At 51.5% G+C, this 17446-nt stretch overlaps 3 protein-coding genes across 6 annotated transcripts in view; 2 read left to right on the top strand and 1 right to left on the bottom strand.

The window, feature by feature from the left end:
- Positions 1 to 3239, top strand: part of ak8 (adenylate kinase 8) — a 7879-nt gene extending 4640 nt beyond the window's left edge. The window contains exons 7-15 of the mRNA XM_005949477.3: positions 222 to 303; positions 387 to 458; positions 529 to 729; positions 1456 to 1578; positions 1915 to 2004; positions 2295 to 2436; positions 2533 to 2613; positions 2743 to 2872; positions 3068 to 3239. Coding sequence (XP_005949539.1) covers positions 222 to 303; positions 387 to 458; positions 529 to 729; positions 1456 to 1578; positions 1915 to 2004; positions 2295 to 2436; positions 2533 to 2613; positions 2743 to 2872; positions 3068 to 3157 — 1011 coding nt within the window. The 3' untranslated portion in view covers positions 3158 to 3239. The remainder of the gene's footprint in view (positions 1 to 221; positions 304 to 386; positions 459 to 528; positions 730 to 1455; positions 1579 to 1914; positions 2005 to 2294; positions 2437 to 2532; positions 2614 to 2742; positions 2873 to 3067) is intronic.
- Positions 3240 to 3365: 126 nt separating this feature from the next.
- ddx31 (DEAD (Asp-Glu-Ala-Asp) box polypeptide 31) lies at positions 3366 to 13244 on the top strand. 4 transcript variants are annotated; one of them, XM_042215038.1, is made up of 21 exons: positions 3366 to 4028; positions 4374 to 4503; positions 4833 to 4958; positions 5530 to 5660; positions 5781 to 5856; positions 5943 to 5986; positions 6100 to 6170; positions 6575 to 6684; positions 6772 to 6813; positions 7577 to 7641; positions 7823 to 7942; positions 8032 to 8138; positions 8221 to 8447; positions 8544 to 8696; positions 8774 to 8833; positions 9244 to 9294; positions 9945 to 10084; positions 10163 to 10247; positions 11663 to 11774; positions 11856 to 12102; positions 12780 to 13244. In XM_042215038.1, exons 3-21 carry the CDS (start codon positions 4857 to 4859, stop codon positions 12868 to 12870), a joined length of 2034 nt encoding a protein of 677 aa, XP_042070972.1. In that variant the 5' UTR covers positions 3366 to 4028; positions 4374 to 4503; positions 4833 to 4856; the 3' UTR covers positions 12871 to 13244. The 4 variants fall into 4 exon arrangements, with proteins under 4 accessions (XP_042070972.1, XP_005949541.1, XP_005949542.1 ...); XM_005949479.2 differs by having other exon boundaries at positions 3366 to 4503; XM_005949480.2 differs by having other exon boundaries at positions 3366 to 4729.
- Positions 13245 to 13655: 411 nt separating this feature from the next.
- barhl1a (BarH-like homeobox 1a) lies at positions 13656 to 17118 on the bottom strand. Its single transcript, XM_005949475.2, has 3 exons — positions 16541 to 17118; positions 14651 to 14852; positions 13656 to 14015 (listed from the first exon to the last, which is right to left on the bottom strand). The coding sequence occupies exons 1-3, from the start codon at positions 16902 to 16904 to the stop codon at positions 13814 to 13816; spliced, it is 768 nt and encodes a 255-aa protein (XP_005949537.1). The 5' UTR covers positions 16905 to 17118; the 3' UTR covers positions 13656 to 13813.
- Positions 17119 to 17446: the final 328 nt, after the last annotated feature.

The following is a 17446-nucleotide window of genomic DNA, read 5'->3' as shown; positions in this document are numbered from 1 at the left end:
GCCTGGCAGGCAGCACTGAGGAATTATACCTCGCCTTTCAGCCTCAAATCACTTCATTGCTCTTAGTTTAATGAGCTCACTAATAAGGCAGTGATGGGCGGAGCCTCACATTCACACAGCTAAACACAACAAAGCACCGCCAAAAGCACAAACAGGACACCTGAACCTGACATTACCTACACTGTGTGTGTGTGTGTGTGTGTGTGTGTGTGTTACTGCAGGGCTGGGTGTTGGAGGGAATCCCTCAGACTCGCCTGCAGGCTCTGAGTCTGCAGCAGGGCGGAGTCATCCCCGAGCACGTTGGTAAGTAACAGGAAGTGAGATCATGCTTTGTGCCCTGCGCGGCTGCTTCCTGTGTGACATCACGCTGTGGTATGTGTCATCAGTGATGCTCGAGGCGGCGGATGACGTGCTGATGGAGAGAAGTTGCGGACGGCTGGTCGACGCAATCACTGGGGGTGAGCCCACGCCCATAATCAAACATCAGTGAATATGTTCTTTCCTTGTGACATCACTTCCTGTCTGCAGACCTCTACCATCGGACTTTCATCCTGCCAGATGATGACATTATCACTCAGCGTCTGGAGAAGGGGAAGAGTCTGACAGACCAACAGAGACTTGCTAAGCTTCACCGTTACTGTTGTGAGGTCACGGGTCTGAGATCAGCCTATAAGCACGTGCTCAAGGTCATCGACAGCGACCAACCACACGCTGACATCTACCAGCAAGGTACAGACCCACACAGACTCTCTCACACACACACAGACTCACACACACACAGATGCTGATTGGTCAGTGAGGAGTGTTTGCATCATCGGTGTGAACGATGCTCTCCTGTGGTTGAGTCCAGGTTCAGGCTCCTCCCTCTCAGACCTGCGGTGTGCCACAGTTTTGGTTCTGCTCGTCTTCAGCACGTTTTGAGCAGCTTTGCTATGCAGATGATATTCAGGTGTTTTTTGCTCTAAGCCTCGAGACGTGTGTCCAGATCCTGCAGAGGTGCTTGGACTCTATTAAAAGTTGGATGTCTGACAGTTTTTCTCCATCTTAATGAAGAAGAAGCTGGAGGCCCTGTTCGTGCCCCTGACAGAGTTGTACCTGACGGAGGCTCTTGGTCCCCTTGCTCCGTTTACTAAATCCTCTGTCAGGAACTCTGAGGGGACCTGGACTCTATGATGATTGAACTACATCCTGCAGGTGCCAGAGGTCATGTGATCAGGGCCTGCTGGCTGGAGCCTCGGACACATCTAAACACTTGGCGCTTGGCTTTATGAACTTTATGAACGGTGCTGCAGGAATGAAACTGTTCTTTAATGATGCCTCAGTGAAACAGTCACAGAGCAGGCAGCTCCAGCATCTTGTCCTCAGGTGTGCTCTGTACACCTGAGCTCGTTCTTTCTGTGATCTACCTGCTGATTCAGGTAAAGCATTAACTGGTGTGTGTGTGTTTTTTCTTAGTGCTGGCTTTTGTCCGGACTCGTCAGCGCTCCAGAACTCCCAGAATCCTCCTGCTGGGACCACCGGGGTCTGGAAGGAGCCGTCAAGCCCAGCTGCTGTCAGAGAAGTACGGGATGGTGGACGGTACGCAGCCAGGATGGGGTCACAGTTGAGGGACACCAGCTCAGGCTCACTGTGCACCCAATAGGAAGCTCCGGGCGAGTAGCTGCTAAATACAAACCTGCCACAGTCTCTTTGTAACATGTAAAGATATGACAGAGACCTTAAAGGGTCAGAGGTCACACTGATGAAAAGCATGTCCTGGCAGGTCACATATAGGTCAGAGTGAAATCTGAGGTTTCGCTCAGGTGAAGGAAGTAATGAGAATGGCCAAAGGTCACATGACGAGGACTGTTTTCACTTTTTACTGTGTGTGTGTGTGTGTGTGTGTGTGTGTGTGTGTGTGTGTGTGTGTGTCAGTGAGCTGTGGTCGTTTGCTGAGGTCTGTAGCTGCAGCTGCTTCCAGTCGAGGAGCAGAGGTCCAGGCGTACCTGGATGACAGACGTCCAGGTGAGCACACACTCATGTCTGCCTGCGGCTGCGATGTTCTCTATCAAACCTTCCAGAAAGTGCCGCTCGTCTCGTGTCAGTCCACACAAGGTTTCCCACAAGTGTGTGGGACCATCCAGAGGTTTTTTGGACATGTTTATGGTGTGACTAATGTGCAAAAAAGAAATCAGGGAGGGGGCAGAGACAGTACGAGCTGACATAAGCCTCCGACCGTCGCTGCCGAGGCGCGGCCGGCTGTGACCGTGTGCGCTAGCGTCCAGAGGGCGACACTAACCCTGTTGTGGCTGCAGTTTCAGACTCGCTGCTGCTGCAGGTCCTGGAGGAGCGGCTGAGCCGACCCGACTGCACCCGCGGGGGCTGGATCCTGCACGGCTTCCCCTGCGACCTGCAGCAGGCCCGGAGCCTGCAGGAGAGCCACCAGCAGCCCAACAGGTACAGGCTCACTGTACTCACGGAGCCGTTCTCCAGAAAACTCCGAAATCCTTTTAACCTGCTCGCATTCTCGTCTCGTCCTCCTCTTACTGTCAGGGTTTTCTTCCTGGAGCTGACCGATGACGTTTGCCTGGAGAGACTCAGTCTGAGAGCTACAGACCCGGTCAGCGGTCAGAGGTCAGGAACTCAGATTTACCTGTGACGGGAAAATTCCCACTGCAGGGAGAACACGTCTGCATCATGCTGTTGCAGTGCTGATGGTGCAGTGGTGGTATTGACCGTGTGTGTGCGTGCGTGCGTGTGCAGCTTCCATCCTGTGACTCGGCCGGCTCCGAGCTCTGAGGTTCAGCACAGACTAAAGACCCGACCTGAGGACAGCATGGAGTCTGTAACACAGAGACTGAAACAGTACAGGCTCCACAGCGCCGCCCTGCAGGTACACACACACAGGAGAGAGATGGAGGCAAAACATTAGGAACAACAACAAAGACTAAAAGGCCAAAAACAAAGCTGTGATTTAAACCCATGGATCATAAGATCAGAACAAGCAGCAAAGATGAGCTGTAACCCGCAGGTGCACGCAGGTGAAAATCTAAGTGTGTGTGTGTGTGTGTGTGTGTGTGTGTGTCAGTCTGTCTATCCTGAGGCCATTCACATCGATGCTGATCAGGACCCTCACTCTGTGTTTGAGGCCGTGGCGAGCAGGCTGACCTCTGAGTGACCTCTGACTCACCTGGACTCACCTGAACAAGCTGAGGTCACATGATTGTCTGTAAAAATAAAGCATGTGCTGCTCCTCCCTGTGTTTGTTATGCTTCTCTTCAGGCAGAGCTCCCACCTGACCTGCTCTCACTGACTCCGCCCACTCGCCCATGTGTTTTGTTTTCCAGTAAAAGTCTGAAGCACATTTTACTAAAATCACAGAAACAAATAAAGACGGAAGTTTCGGGGAAACCTGAGCACGACTGTGACACACACACACACACACACTGAGCACCTGTGGTTGTCCGAGTCAGCTGATCTCACAGATCAACAACAGTTTCACTCAGCTGCACTGAGCATGCTCAGTACTACGAGCGTCAGTACATTGTAGTACAAGTAATAGTTTGACTACTATGCAGTAGCATCAGTAGTGTATCAGTACTCTGATGGCGGTGTGTGTCGGCGGCCTCGGCGTGACTGACAGCCATTGACGTCTCTGTCAGCTCGCTGCCGTCTCCTCCCGTGTGAGAGCAGTAATCACAGTTTAGGACGCCTTCATGTTAAAATATCTCCGTTTACCTCTGAAGTCGAGATTGAAACCTCACTCAGACGCTCGCCGCCGTTTCAAAGCGCTGATTTGGGTAAATGACTATAATTAATCCTCCGCCGCGGCGGTTTGAGGCCCCGCGGGGCCGGGCGTGCCGTTTGATTGACAGCTCTATTTTTAAGCCTTCCTGCTGACAACAGGACGTGGAGCAGGAGGGAACGGGGACGTTTGATGGACAGTTTGTCCTCATTTCCTCTTCCTCCTGCCATGAAGTCCACCTGACGGCACTGATTGGAGGAAAGTTTCTCCTTGAGAATCTGGACCAGGTTCTGGAGCTGAGCGGGTAAGTTATTGAAACCATTCTGACGGCAGAGCCACGAGGATGCTGCGAGCGGTGGAGATGGAGATGGTCCGCTGTGGCGGACCCTGAAGGAAAGAATAGAATCTCTGAGTAGTGTTGCTGGAGGAGGCCGGCGCTGCACTCCCTGCAGGCTCACCTGCAGTGTGACTTGGAAGCTCAAACCACACCTGCTGCACCGCCCGCCCGACCCTCCAGTGTTCTCGCTGACAGCAGGATGTTCCTCCCTCTGATTGACTCCCTGAAATAGTTTAAGGATATAAATGTTTATAATAACATCCAAAGTATGTCAGTGTTTTTTTACACGCAGGCAGTATCCCTTATTACTAGTGTGTGTATCCGGAACGAGATGACGCTACTGCGCATGTCCACGCAATCAGCTGCTTAGCGGAGAAGGCGGGGTTTGTGACGTAGCAGGAAGCGTTAATCACGCGTGTCTGTTCGTGTGGAGAGTTTCACAGTGAGTATTTATTTGTCTCGTTTTCCTCTTTTTAATTTATTTTTCTTTTAATCTGAAAGGTCTTCGCAGACCGGAAGTTTCTGTTAGCATCAGGTCAACGGTAGCAGCCGCGCGGGGCGACACGTGTGTGTGTGCGCGCTCTCGTGTCGAACTTTAAACACGCCGCTCTGTGGTGGGTTAAGCTCCTCGTGGGCCTAACTCACAGCTGTTTTACACGTGACTGAAGGTAAACTGCTGCGCAGCTGAACCAATAAGAGAAGCTCTTCTTCAAACTGTTTGTGAACGGAGTTTGGTGTGAGAGTGACTCACGGCTCTGTGTTTACCTGTAGTTTGTGGACACACGCACACCTCTGATGATGTCATCTTCCGATGAACAGTTGTGTCGGAACAGCTCCAGCGACATGACGTCACCGCCATCCCGCAAACGGAAACGTCAGAAGGCTCAGCAGCCATGGGTGAGCTCTCTCTCTGTCTCTCTCAGTGCGTTCATTTGATGTTTCTGTGACTTTGAGGTGCCGCAGAAAGCAGAGAAGAGGAGGAGCTCCTTCATACTGCAGGTGGCAGCAAAGGAGGAGGAGCCTGCAGGTGCAGATCCAGGTTTCCTCTGTTAGCCGGCTCAGTAAATCCAAACCGCTGTCTCTGTTAAGCCCTTCAGCTTTCAGCCTGTTCACTCTTCTTCTGTATGAAAAGCATCAGCAGAGCTCCGCCCACTGTTATCAGAGGAACAGCTGATTCGGTGGTTAGTGACTTGATTCATGTGGGAAACATTGTCTCACTGAGAGGCAGCAACACAATCAGACCGTGGATTTTAAACACAAACTCTGAACCAGGTGATGTGCTCAGAAGCCGTTACCATGGTGATCTAACAGGGGAAGCTGCCTTCATGTCATCATAGCTTGCTAACCTGCTAACCTCACTTCTTAGTTACAGCTTTCGCCCATGGCAACTGCAGAGAGCCACAGAATAAAGGCTGCAGTTCCCTTCATGACCACAGGGGTCACCATATGAACTGTCTTTATTTTTTAGGCTCCACCCAGTGATGGGACAGACGGGACCCCAAAGAAGAAGAAGAAGGATGGAGCGAAGGAAACGGGACGTGGCGGCATCAAGACCTCCTCACTGTTCAAACATAACCCTGACATCCCAGACATCCACAGGTGCAGCTCCGCCTCCGATTGGCTCATTGAACCAGCTTCTCGGCTGGTTCTGATTGGCTCAGACTGCAGAACGTTCCGGAGTGATCAGTAATCAATAATTTGGAGTCTTCTTTCCTTCAGACCAGCCATCGCTCAGCTGAAGGAGAAGATTTTTACCTCCGACTCGTTTTCAGACCTCGACCTGCACCCTCACTTGGTAACACACACACACTTTCGTCTGTCTCACATTCAGCATCGCTGCTTCATTGTCAGCTGCTCTGATTGGCTGTTTCTGTCTTCTAGGTGGCCACTCTGAACAAAGTTATGAATATTTCTACACTCACCAGGTTGGTTTTTACACACACACACCTGACTGTGACCTGATCAACGTATAAACTCTACAAAGGGACATTGCAATGTTGTTGTTTTGTTTTGTTTATTTTTTAAAATACTTACGCAGTGTACAGAAGCAGACGATCCCAGCTCTCCTGGCGGGACGCGATGCTGTGGTCCGCTCTCAGACAGGATCAGGTGAGTCACCTGTCGTACCTGATACAGCCAGACTGCAGCAGGTCTCTGTGGGTCAGTGAGTCACACTGAGGTGTTCTCAGGTGAGAGGGTCTCCTTCTGGGTGGACATAAAACACGTCACCTGACTCAGGAGGTGTCCAGGTGACCTCCTGAGTCAGGTGAGTCAGGGCTTGTTAATGTGTGTGTCTGCAGGCCTTTTGTGGGTGTTTATCGTACGTGCATATCGATGCAGCCCAGTTTAGTTCCTGCAGCGTCGTGTTGTTTTTGAAGGTCACATGTTCAAACATGAACGTACAGGATCAGAACTACTCTCTGTAACGAGGAAGAAGGTTTGTATTAGATTGCACTGTGAGGAAAGTCATTTAGCAACATGTCCTAATGAAAGCCACCCAAACGTGTCTGCAGGTAAAACTCTGTCCTATGCCGTCCCGCTGGTCCAGAGTCTTCAGTCGATTCAGCCGAAGGTCAGCAGGTCAGATGGTCCTCTGGCTCTCATCATCGTCCCCACCAGAGAGGTTCAGTCAGATTAGCACGTTTCACTGTAGTGTCATCCGTGACTTCCTGTTCACACGCTGAAGGTTGGCTCTTCTTCTGTTTGTCAGCTCGCCCAGCAGACCTTCCAGACCTTCCAGAAGCTTCTGAAGGTAACACAGTATTCACAGCTGTTGTTTCATATTGTACTCTATGGTTAAAGTCCCTAAAGCAGATGGAGGCGCTCGTTCTAAACGAGTTGTTACCTCTGTCACATGGACACGCTCCGGTCCCACCACAGACACGACAAACCCACCAAACACAGTCAAACGTTAGAATGCGGCACAACGTCAGAGACCAAAGTAATGAAGGAAGTGTGCAGCGTAGCTTACCACCCTGCAACGGCCGACATGTGGACGAGCCAAACAAAGTGTGCTTAGCGCTGCAGTCGATGTTTGCACAGCCGTGGGTTTCCTGACGTCCACACGGGAGCAGGAATGACAGCCGGACGCCTCGCGTCACTGCGTGGGGTCAGCCAGTGAGTGTCACTGTGGGCCACGTTCATTTTGTAAGAATGAAATAGTACTTAGGATGTGGTGATTATGGAAATCCTTCACTGCATTTACAGCATCAGCATAGTCGTGCAGAGAATATGGCAGCATAGATCCCAAAGCAGGGCTGGGTCCCAGTATAGACCCCCGAGGGGCGGCTGTCCCACCAACCCAGCACAAAGTCCAAATATTCACCAGAATCAGTGGCTCTGAAAATTCACTAATCACTTCACGGCCCCAGCTCTGCGTTTTTCAAAGGTGTGTGCTTGCTGTGGTTTGTAGCACCAACAACTTCCTGCTTCGCATGTGGATATAAAAATCAGCAGCTGACACAGAAACGAGAGCTTTGCGTGAGCCGCTCTCAGGTGTGTCTCTCTCTTTGCAGCCGTTTACCTGGATCGTTCCGGGTGTCCTGATGGGAGGAGAGAAGAGGAAAGCGGAGAAGGCCAGGTGTGATCACAAAGCACGTTTGTTCGTCAGCTCTGGAAAAAGAGCAAAGCTGTGTGGCGCTCAGCAGAGCTCAGATCCAGGCTTTTAGAGATGTGAAGCTTTCGGGGCTGCTGGAGTCTGTTCTCAGCTGCTCTGTGGCGTCTGAAGCGATGCTGTCGTAACAATATTATTCTGTCTTCAGGATCCGTAAAGGAATCAACATCCTGGTTTCGACTCCTGGACGTCTGGTGGACCATATCAAAAACACCCTGAGCATCGCCTTCAGCGCCGTCTGCTGGCTGGTCCTGGACGAGGCCGATCGGTAACTCTTAGGCGTAGTTGACTCCGATTCCCTTTGATCGACGCCCTCCTGCAGCGTGGACTTAATTTTATGTCCATGTGTGCGTTCAGGACGTTGGACCTCGGCTTTGAGAAGGACCTGACGGTCATATTAAACAGCCTGAACTCTGCGGGACCAGCCCGACAGAACGTGCTGCTCTCTGCGACGCTCACAAATGGCAAGTCCACCGCTGTGCTGCCCCTCCTGTAGTTCCTCTGTCGGCCCGTAGAGGGCAGTATAACAGCCTCTGTGTGTTTCAGGTGTGACGCGGTTAGCAGACGTGTGTTTAAACGACCCGGTCAGCATCCACGTGTCTGGCGCTCCCTGCTCTGACCTCACCACCACCTCCGCTGTAACATGTGACCCCGAAGGAGCCAGCCAATCAGAGAGCTTTGCTGTGCCTGAGGCTCTGAAGCAGTTTGTGGTGGTGGTTCCCAGTAAGGTCAGACTGGTCTGCCTGGCTGCTTTAATACTGGACAAATGCAAGGTGAACAGTCTGGAAGTGGTCATAACGATAAGTACAAGGCAGGAAGGAAAAAAAGGAAAGCTAAAATCTGATTGGTCCTCGATGTTTTCCTTTCAGTTTTCTCAGAACGACAAACTCATCGTCTTCATCTCGAGCTGCGAGGCCGTCGAGTTCCTTCACTCTCTCTTCACCGCTGTCCTCTCCAGGCCCTCAGCCAATCACAAACCTCCGCTGAGGTTCCTGCGTCTCCATGGCAACATGAAGCAGGAGGTAATGCTGCCGTTTTGCCGCCGTTTCTGCTGCTGTCCGCCTCTCAGTGTTAAATGCGTGTTTGTTTTCCCCACCAGGACCGCACGGAGGCCTTCCAGCAGTTTTCGGCGTCACAGTCGGGAGTGCTGCTCTGTACGGTCGGTATCCTTTAACCTGCAGTGTGCGCTGTGACCACCAGGGGACAGACTGTATTTTAAACACAACACATGACTGTACATATATGTAATACATATGTAAGTCGTGTCCAAATTCATGGGCTGCATCCTCCTGAGGATCCGGCCTTCGCGGTCTACGTGGGCCGGGTCCTCAGAAGGTCGGGCAGGCCGGAAGTAAACGGCTGTGAAATGGGACGGTCCAGCCTTCAGATTTGTTTCGGGGATTCGGGGAAAAGGAGGACGCATTTGTCGGCTGCATTCAGAGGAGTCTACGAATTTGGACGGCCTTCGGCGCGTCGCTGTGACGTAATCGGTCAAATGCGGCCTCGGGAGGAAGCAGCCCATGAATTTGGACACGACTGTAAACTTCCTTTGTGTGCTCTTTGTTTCAGGACGTGGCAGCCAGGGGCTTGGACCTGCCCCAGGTCACCTGGATTATTCAGGTGACTTTATGTTATCGAATGAATCAGAAGGATGCAGCGAGTGATTTATTTTGTCTGAAAAGGATGGCATGAGTGAGAGTCACGACTGGAAGAGTTATGGTTGGGTAGCAGGGCTTGTGATTCCAGATGATGAGCCTTTATTAATAATTTGTGATGATGGGTTTGTGGATGTAGCCAATCTGGTGGCAGCTCTGCAGTGAGGTCATGTGTGGGGCGGATACCTGTCGTTTGAATCGTTTGTCAGCAGAAGACGGGGTCTGTAAACAAGTACGCTAACCCAGGTTTCCTGGTCTGTACGAGTCTGATGATGAGTCATTGGCTTATATAAGCACTGCAGTTCCTGTAATGTCCACTAGGGGCTTTATGCAGAAATAATTTTGAAGTAATTGCTCAGAGGTGTCGCAAAGATGGCCGCCAAGTGTTTGCTCAGTAGAGCTTAGAGCGTAAAGCTGGTCAGCTCAGTAGAGACGGTGTCGTCTCCATAGAGACGAGCTGTCTGTCGAGAAGCTGCTTCTGCTGCTGAGTGGCGACACAGCGGAGGGGAGGAGGAAGCGTGCAGAATAAACGGGCTCAGATCGCAAGCACCTACATAATGTATCTAGCCAATCAGCGAGCAGGACATGACTGATAACCTTTTTGGTTTTTCCCAGTACACTCCTCCCACCGCAGCGGCCGAGTACGTTCACCGCGTCGGACGTACAGCTCGGATTGGAGCGCGAGGAAGCAGCCTCCTCTTCCTCACCCCCGCTGAGACCGCCTTCATCACTGAGCTGGCCAATCACAACATCAGGTTTGCTGACGTGCAGTGTCATGCTGGGTGGTACTTGTGCTGGTTTTAACCATGTGGGTGGGGCTTACTGTGTTTCAGCCTATCAGAGATGAAGCTGCAGGACATCCTGTCCAGTCTGATGTTTGATGATGTCTACAAGGGGCGGGGCAAGTACCATAGCAAGGTAGGTCACTTCCGAAAACTTCTGTCAGGTGGCTGCAGGTGAGGCTGGTGATCAGATGTGATTGGCTGAGACACTAAATGTTTTTTGTTTTTTTTTATTTCTGCCATTTTTTTATCTTGAGCAATTCAAGCTCCGCCTCCTAGTTAACTCTGGTAACTTGTAATAGCTGAATAGCACCAGCAGGCGGCGCCTCCTTTGACGTTTTTGAATGTAGGCTCCCATCATAGACTCTGAATGTGTTGCCATGGAAACCTGGCATTGTTGGGCCATGTAGACAGTGTGGAGGTCTCCATCAGCTCTGATGCTGTTAGCGTGCGCTGCAGGGCATGCTGAGTGACGCAGCGGCTACGATCTCCACCTGTGACCTGCTTCAGAAGCTGGTCGCCCATAACAACCAGTCCGAGCCGATACCAGCCCATTCCAGCTGGTATCGGCTTAGCGACTGGTGCCGCAGCTTTGTGAGGCGAGCGTGAGCAGGAGGTCACCGCTTGTGCTTAAAGAACAAGGTGTGTTTAGCGGCGAGCAGATCGTGCCCTGATGACGAGGAGGCGCCAGCCTGCTCGTTAGTCTCCAGACACAGGAAGCGTGTCGTTTCTGCCTGGAGCCCGCCTGCGGGGCCATCCCCCTGTGTGTGTCGCTGTGTTTTTAATGAGGCTCTTGTAGTATTTTTAAAAAGCTTTAAGACTCTGAGAGAGTGAGACCCCGGCCCAGGCCGCCTGCTGTGCGCCGCTTTAAAGTCGCTCCTGTCAGCCAGTCAAAAGCGCCGTGGTGACGGCGTATGTGAAGCAGGTTCAGCCTCTGATGTTTCTGCTTCCATGACGCGTGACCTGCCACGACCTGATGCTTGTGTCGTCACGCTGTAGCTGTCAGAACAGATTTCAGCTCCTCTCTCTCCACGTCGACCTTTATTTAAACATCTGTTGAGCAGACATCAGGTGGTACGTGGGCGCGTCTCGCACGCTGCCGTGGGGGCGATGTTCGTGCTGATGCGGGAGCAGAGCTGCTGAATCAAACACAGTCTGAAAATTCTGGATTCTTCCCTGTCAGAGTAAACAGGAATAAATCAGTGTGGGGCGCGAGCGCTCGCACGTTCGACCCGCAGCAGCTAAAAATAATCATTTGTGTTTGCACAGCTCACACGTGCTCAGCAGCGCTGTGACGAGCAGGATTGCACCTTACAGTAGCCCCTCCCACGACCCCAGTCTGAAGTCCTCACCTTTAACACGGGTCAGAGCAATGAGTGACATCACAGACCACGCAGCCCAGCGGGGGGCGCTGCACCACGCTGGTCACATGTGGTGCTTTAGTAAACCGTTCCAGCGCTGAGGCGAGGGAGCGGCAGATTTCCGGAGCACGGCTGAGTCTGACGTGTTTTTTTTTTGTTTTTTTTGTTTTTTTCTTCTTCTTCCTGTCAGAGTTCGTCCAAAGCTCTGGAGCAGGAAGTCCGCGAGCGAGCGACCGTCCTTCAGACTGAGTTTGAGAACTTTGTCCACGCGGACGCTCGGTCGCTACAGGCTGCCAAGAAAGGTAACGACGGCGAGAACGTGACGAGAGTGAGGAGAACGTGCTGCTGTTTTATTGGCTGACCTGTCACTGTGATGTCAACAGCACTGCAGTCCTTCCTGCGAGCGTACACCACCTACCCTGCTCACCTCAAACACATCTTCCACATCCGCTCGCTCCACCTGGGCCACGCCGCCAAGAGCTTTGGCCTCAGAGATGCTCCGCAGGGTCTGACTGCCGCCGCCGGTCCCGGGGCCTCCGGGAGCCACAGGAAGAACCAGAACCAGGCCCGGAAGCAGACCGGGAGTCCGGCCAAGAACCAGAACCAGAAGAAGCTGACTGGAAAGAAGAGGTGAGTGAGGACTGTGCAGCCGAGGGTTCTAACCTTAATTTAAACACACACAGAGTCGGGATGGACGCGCTGCACACCTGGACCAGCAGGTGTGACTGTTTGAAATGATGCAGTCACCAGCTGAGCGCACGCTCACCTCCACCACTCCATCGCTGAAGCAAACGTTTGCTCAACGCTTTCTAGACGAGAACACAGACACACAGCGTGTCAGGATGTCAAAGGGCGTATCAGCCCAGAAGCTGTGAGGCTGTTTGTCAGCACACGGCCCCGACGCGCTTCGTGTAAGCGAAGGAAGCACGAACGCCTTCAAACACAAAGATGGAGACAGTAAAAGCGCTCAGGCGAGGCCTCGACGCAGCACGGTGTGTGTGTGTGTGTGTGTGTGTGTGTGTGTGTGTGTGTGTGTGTGTGTGTGCGCGTTCGTGTGTGTGTGTGTGTGTGTGTCTGTGTGTGTGCTCGTGCTCATTGGTCCTGCTGTGATGACTGCCACAAACACACACGCTTGTACATAATCAAAGTGGGTCCCCTCAGTCACACATGGTGTTTACACGCCGTCCACTCAGGAGTGCGTGTGCGTGCGTGTGTGACATGTATAAAGAAGCTGATTATAAAACTAATACTGTTCTTGTTGTCAAGACGACGAGCTGATGGCGCCCTTCTTCCTCTCTGTGTCTCAGGTTTGGTCAGAGGGAGGTCCGGCTGATCCGCTCAGAGTTCTCCAGCGGGCTGGAGAGTAGAGACGCCAAGAAGAAGAAGGAGGAGGAGTAGGAGTGATGAAGAAGAGTCTGATGTTGAGCAGCTGAGGCGATGGTCAATATATAAAAGATGTGATTGATGCTGACGTGTGAGCGAGCTCCTCCTCCTGCCTTGGCTGGTTGGCTGGTGCACTCGTCGGTCTGTGACGAGATTTTTGAGTTTCAGACGGTCGCAGAATAACGACCATCGGACCGCTCCACTCTCACCACTTCACGCACGTTTCTGTCGCTCCGAGCTGCGAGTTTGAAACCCGAGTGCTGCTCGTGGACACGCCCCCGACTCCCCGCCCTGTTCCTGACTGTGCACCTGTGTCATTTGTCCTTAGGGGCCACTGTACTGCATCCCCAACATGAACCCGTGCTAATAAAAGCAGATGTTTGTGTGCAGATGTTTGTGTGCAGATGTGTTCTTCCAGCTGTTTTCACTTTTGAAGCAAAGCAGACGAGATCCTCGTGACAACGCTTCAGTGTTCACGGGGGGGGGCTCTATTGTATTGAGGTTTCAATTTTGCTCTTGACCAAATATGGTTACTTCCTGGAACAAAGCCAGTTCAGCCTTAGAGGTGGGGCGAGGAGCTCAGAGGAGAGCCGCTCGTAGGTGCAGCTGGGAGGAGGAGGATGGGGAGGTGCGTCCCAGTCGGAACCAGCAGAGTGCCGCCTGCTCACCAGACAGAGTTGCTGTAAACCCAGCCTGGGACCCAATCAGAGCCATCGCTTTCACTTTGAATCAAAGGAAAACAACAATGAGAATCTTTATTTTCTTTATTGAAAATGTAAAAAACGAAGTCAGAGCTACAGAAACGCACAGAGAAGTTCGTGGCTCGACCACGGCTCTACACTCCTGCCTGGACTCGCTGTCCAGACGTGAACGTCACTGTTGTGTTTTCTTGCTTGAGCCCCGCCTCCTGAGCCCCGGCACCGCCACAGCAGTTTGTTCCTGAGGGAACCAGTCCGAGTCAGTGGGGAAGGGGCTGAGTGTGGGTGAGAATGTGGGGTAGCAGAGGCGGGGCTGGGTGGTGTTGGTGGGCGTGGCTTCGATACAGGTATAGGTTCATTGTGGGCGGGGCAGGAGGGTACAGGTAGTGCGTGGGCAGGAACATCCTGCCGGCCTCGGCCAGCAGCTCCAAGCCGGCGGCAGACTGACGCTTCCACTTGGTCCTGCCGGGAAAAACAAAGCACACGTTACTCACCGCAAACACACCTTACCCCAGTCTGCTGTCACGTGACTGGACCTGAACCAATCAGCAGGTGTCAGCACATGTGTAGTGAAATTCCCTCCATCCGGAGCACACGTGAGTCTACATGATCATAAAGACTGCAGCAGACATGAGGCGACCCGATTGGATCAGAACCTGCAGACAGGAAGCAGATGTTCCTCCAGCTGTGTAACAGGCTTTAACGCCCAGAACACAGCGTCTGCTGACACGTCTGTCTTCCTTCAAGACAGCTGTCATCTGATTGGCTGCCCCTCACTAACAGAACAGTGGGCAGGGTATCTGCCCCCTCTATGACATCACAAAGATTGGAGCGTAGAAAAAAACTATGACAAACTGAGTGTTTGGAGCAGACTGAGGCTGCGGAGCTTTTCGCTCACAGGGTCACCGCTGTGTTCGTCCTTGAGATGATCACAGTCTGCGCTCACATCGCGGTCATGTGATCAGGTTCAAATTTCATGTCAGTAAACTTTAAAGAGTTTTTTAATAAAGAAGAAAACAAAATAATGACCAACCACGAGTCCAGGACCGGGACGACCATTAATCTGCTTGATGTTGTGGTACCAGGTGTGTGTTTACCTGCGGTTCTGGTACCAGGTCTTGACCTGCGTGTCGCTGAGCTGCAGCGAAGCCGCCAGCTCCATGCGCTCCTGGACGCTCAGATATTTCTGTTTCTGGAAGCTTCTCTCGAGCCTCGCCAGCTGCTGGTCGCTGAACGCCGTCCGTGCCTTACGAGGTTTCTTGAGGCGTGACGTCACCGAGTCGGAGCCGGCGCTCTGCACTGAGGTAGGAATGACGTCACATTAGTCCTGTAAGCTGATTGGTCGGCGACAGAGAAAAACCAGGTACAGCTCATTCATGATAGTCATTTATTATGATTCAGCTTCTGTTTTAAAAGCCGAGGTTCAGCAGATGAAAGTGATCAATAAAAAAGCGAATATTGATTGACAGCATTTATCAGATTGTTGCGTTGTTCTTACCCGAGGAACGACCACAGTCTGTGTCTGTGGTGTGAAACTGATCAAAGTATCAGACGTGAGGCTGCAGAGTGAACCGACCCCGGCCTGCTGTTCGTTAAACGATTCCAATCATGGTTTTATCTCCGTCACAGCTGTCAGATTAAAAGTGTTTTGAATCACGTGATCACATGTGCTCGCGTTCGCGTGCCAAGTTTAATGAAACCGCCACGATATGATTTTGAGTTTTACAAAAAAAGATGAACTGAAATGAAGATAATGTGGTCAGAGAATCATTTGTACTGAGGTAAGCGTCTCTGCGACATTTCATGTCACAGCTTTAATGATGAACCACGGTGATGACGGCCGTTAGTCATAGTCAGCAGGTTTGAGCTGCTTCAACGTTTAAAGCTAAATATGAACAAATACAATGTTTTAAGTTAAATGACTTTAGCGGTGCTTTCATGTGACCCACACCCACGGGAGCTCTGCTGTGATTAGCAGCTGAACAAAAACCCTGAAAATACACAATAATAACACAAAACAACGAAGCCGCGTTTCAAACTGTGCAGCAAAGACAAAAATATGAACCATCCGCAGGTCTGATGGCTGCGCCAGCGGCAGCTCACTGCGACCGAAGCCGGTTAAAGGTTTCAAGGTTCAGAAGCCGTGACGGAGATTCCTGCGTGATCAGTGTTTTTAATCGGTGCTGATGAAGCTGTGTTTCTCTGTATGGGTCACAAAAACAAACAAACAAACAAACAACAACAACAACTCTGGTGACATTTCCCGAGTTTCATTATTATAAAATCTGACCAATAAGCTTCAATAACCTGGATTTAACTTTTATTTTGAAAAACTGCTCACGTCCGCTGTGTCCTCTCTGATTAAACATCGTGCATGAGCTGTACCTGAGTACAAACACAGAGCAGGGATGTAAAGTAGTGCACAGCTGCTTTTTTAACTTCACGTGATTCCTGCAGGATCACCCGTGACTCCATCTGTCACGGTTTCAACTGAGTGAAAGAAAGAAGCGCAGGTCCTCTAAAATAAAAGACCCAGAGTCAGCGGGCAGGAGGCTGCTTTGTTTTCACTGATTAATGAGACTCACAGATCATCATCAACACCCCGATCACCGATTAGAAGTTATGATAAAGAATCTTTAAGATTATGAATTTCATTTCTGTCTCAAAATGAGAAAAACACGTAACGCAGAAACTTTATTTTCGCTTTAAAACAGTTCGACTAACAAGTAAATGAACGCTCAGATTGATTTCTCTCAATTAAAACACAAAAGGTTTGTAATAACGAGACTGTTTCTCTGTTTCACTGACTTTATTCATCTGATTTTTATTTCTGTCCACGAGTGAAAAATATTTTTGGTTTCTTGGTCGTTGAAAGAAGAAAATAACCTTCTGAGGTTTTTAATGAAAATAAAATCCGCGTGATTCTCATTTTTATTTTGATTGAAACTTTACTTTCTCCTTCTTTAAACTCTTTTCTCTGTTTTTACCTGTTTCGCTGTCTGAAGATGAGCTGCTGAGACTTTTATCCTGGAAATCTTCATCCTGTCCGGACCGGAATGGCTCGGCTTCCGGCCCGGGTTGTCCCGGTTCAGAGTAGACCTGTCCCGGGTGAGAGTCCGCTAAAATGTCCCGGATTAGGAAGGAGGAGCAGGCGGAGCGCAGGTGAAGCGGTGCGGGCAGCAGCGGAGGCTCCAGCCGGGGAGCAGGCTCCCTCCACGGGGATGAAGGCGCCGAGCAGCCGCTGCTGTTCCCCGGGCTGAGCTCCGGAGGGTCTGCCCGGGGCAGGAGCGCCCCGAGCGAGAGCAGAGAGTCGATCCGGAACCCGGAGCAGCCGGAGGCGGACACCTCCATCTCCGCCCGGACTCAGGTGAGTCTGACCAAGCAGGTGTGGAGCCACAGCAGCCGGAAACGCGTTAGTTTGACTCTGACGTCATTTTCATGTAAAAAAACAAAAACAAAAAAAAACAGGTCTAAAATAAAGCTATCAGAGTAATCAGAGTATTGATCCGAGGGAAACTGATCAGCAGCTGATCTCAGCGCCAAGACAGTTACACTCTTCCTCCTCCCCCTTCTGTCCTCCTCCTCTTCTTCCTCCACCTCCTCCTCCACCTCCTCCTGTCCTCCTCCCCCTTCTGCCCTCCTCTTCCTCCTCCACCTCCTTCTGTCCTCCTCTTCCTCCTCCTCTTCTTCCTACTCCTGTCCTCCTCCTCCTCCCCCTTCTGTCCTCCTCCTCCTCCCCCTTCTGTCCTCCTCTTCCTCCTCCTCTTCTTCCTACTCCTGTCCTCCTCCCCCTTCTGCCCTCCTCTTCCTCCTCCTCTTCTTCCTCCTCCTGTCCTCCTCCCCCTTCTGTCCTCCTCTTCCTCCTCCTCTTCTTCCTCCTCCTGTCCTCCTCC

Source organism: Haplochromis burtoni, unplaced genomic scaffold, assembly GCF_018398535.1.
Source record: "Haplochromis burtoni strain Fernald_Lab_line unplaced genomic scaffold, NCSU_Asbu1 Contig_647, whole genome shotgun sequence".
In the NCBI taxonomy this organism is placed as follows: Eukaryota; Metazoa; Chordata; class Actinopteri; order Cichliformes; family Cichlidae; genus Haplochromis; species Haplochromis burtoni.
This window is presented reverse-complemented; position numbering and strand designations above follow the sequence as displayed.

Bases quoted from the DNA above. Each gene is read 5' to 3' on its own strand.
- ddx31 (XM_042215038.1), top strand. From the start codon at position 4,857: ATGATGTCATCTTCCGATGAACAGTTGTGTCGGAACAGCTCCAGCGAC. The intron at 6,814-7,576 runs GTAACACAGTAT...CTCTCTTTGCAG, and splicing joins CCTTCCAGAAGCTTCTGAAG to CCGTTTACCTGGATCGTTCC. The intron at 8,448-8,543 runs GTGAACAGTCTG...TTTTCCTTTCAG, and splicing joins TAATACTGGACAAATGCAAG to TTTTCTCAGAACGACAAACT.
- barhl1a (XM_005949475.2), bottom strand. From the start codon at position 16,904: ATGGAGGTGTCCGCCTCCGGCTGCTCCGGGTTCCGGATCGACTCTCTG. The intron at 14,853-16,540 runs GTAAAAACAGAG...TTCCTACCTCAG, and splicing joins ATCTTCAGACAGCGAAACAG to TGCAGAGCGCCGGCTCCGAC. The intron at 14,016-14,650 runs GTAAACACACAC...TTTTCCCGGCAG, and splicing joins ACCTGGTACCAGAACCGCAG to GACCAAGTGGAAGCGTCAGT.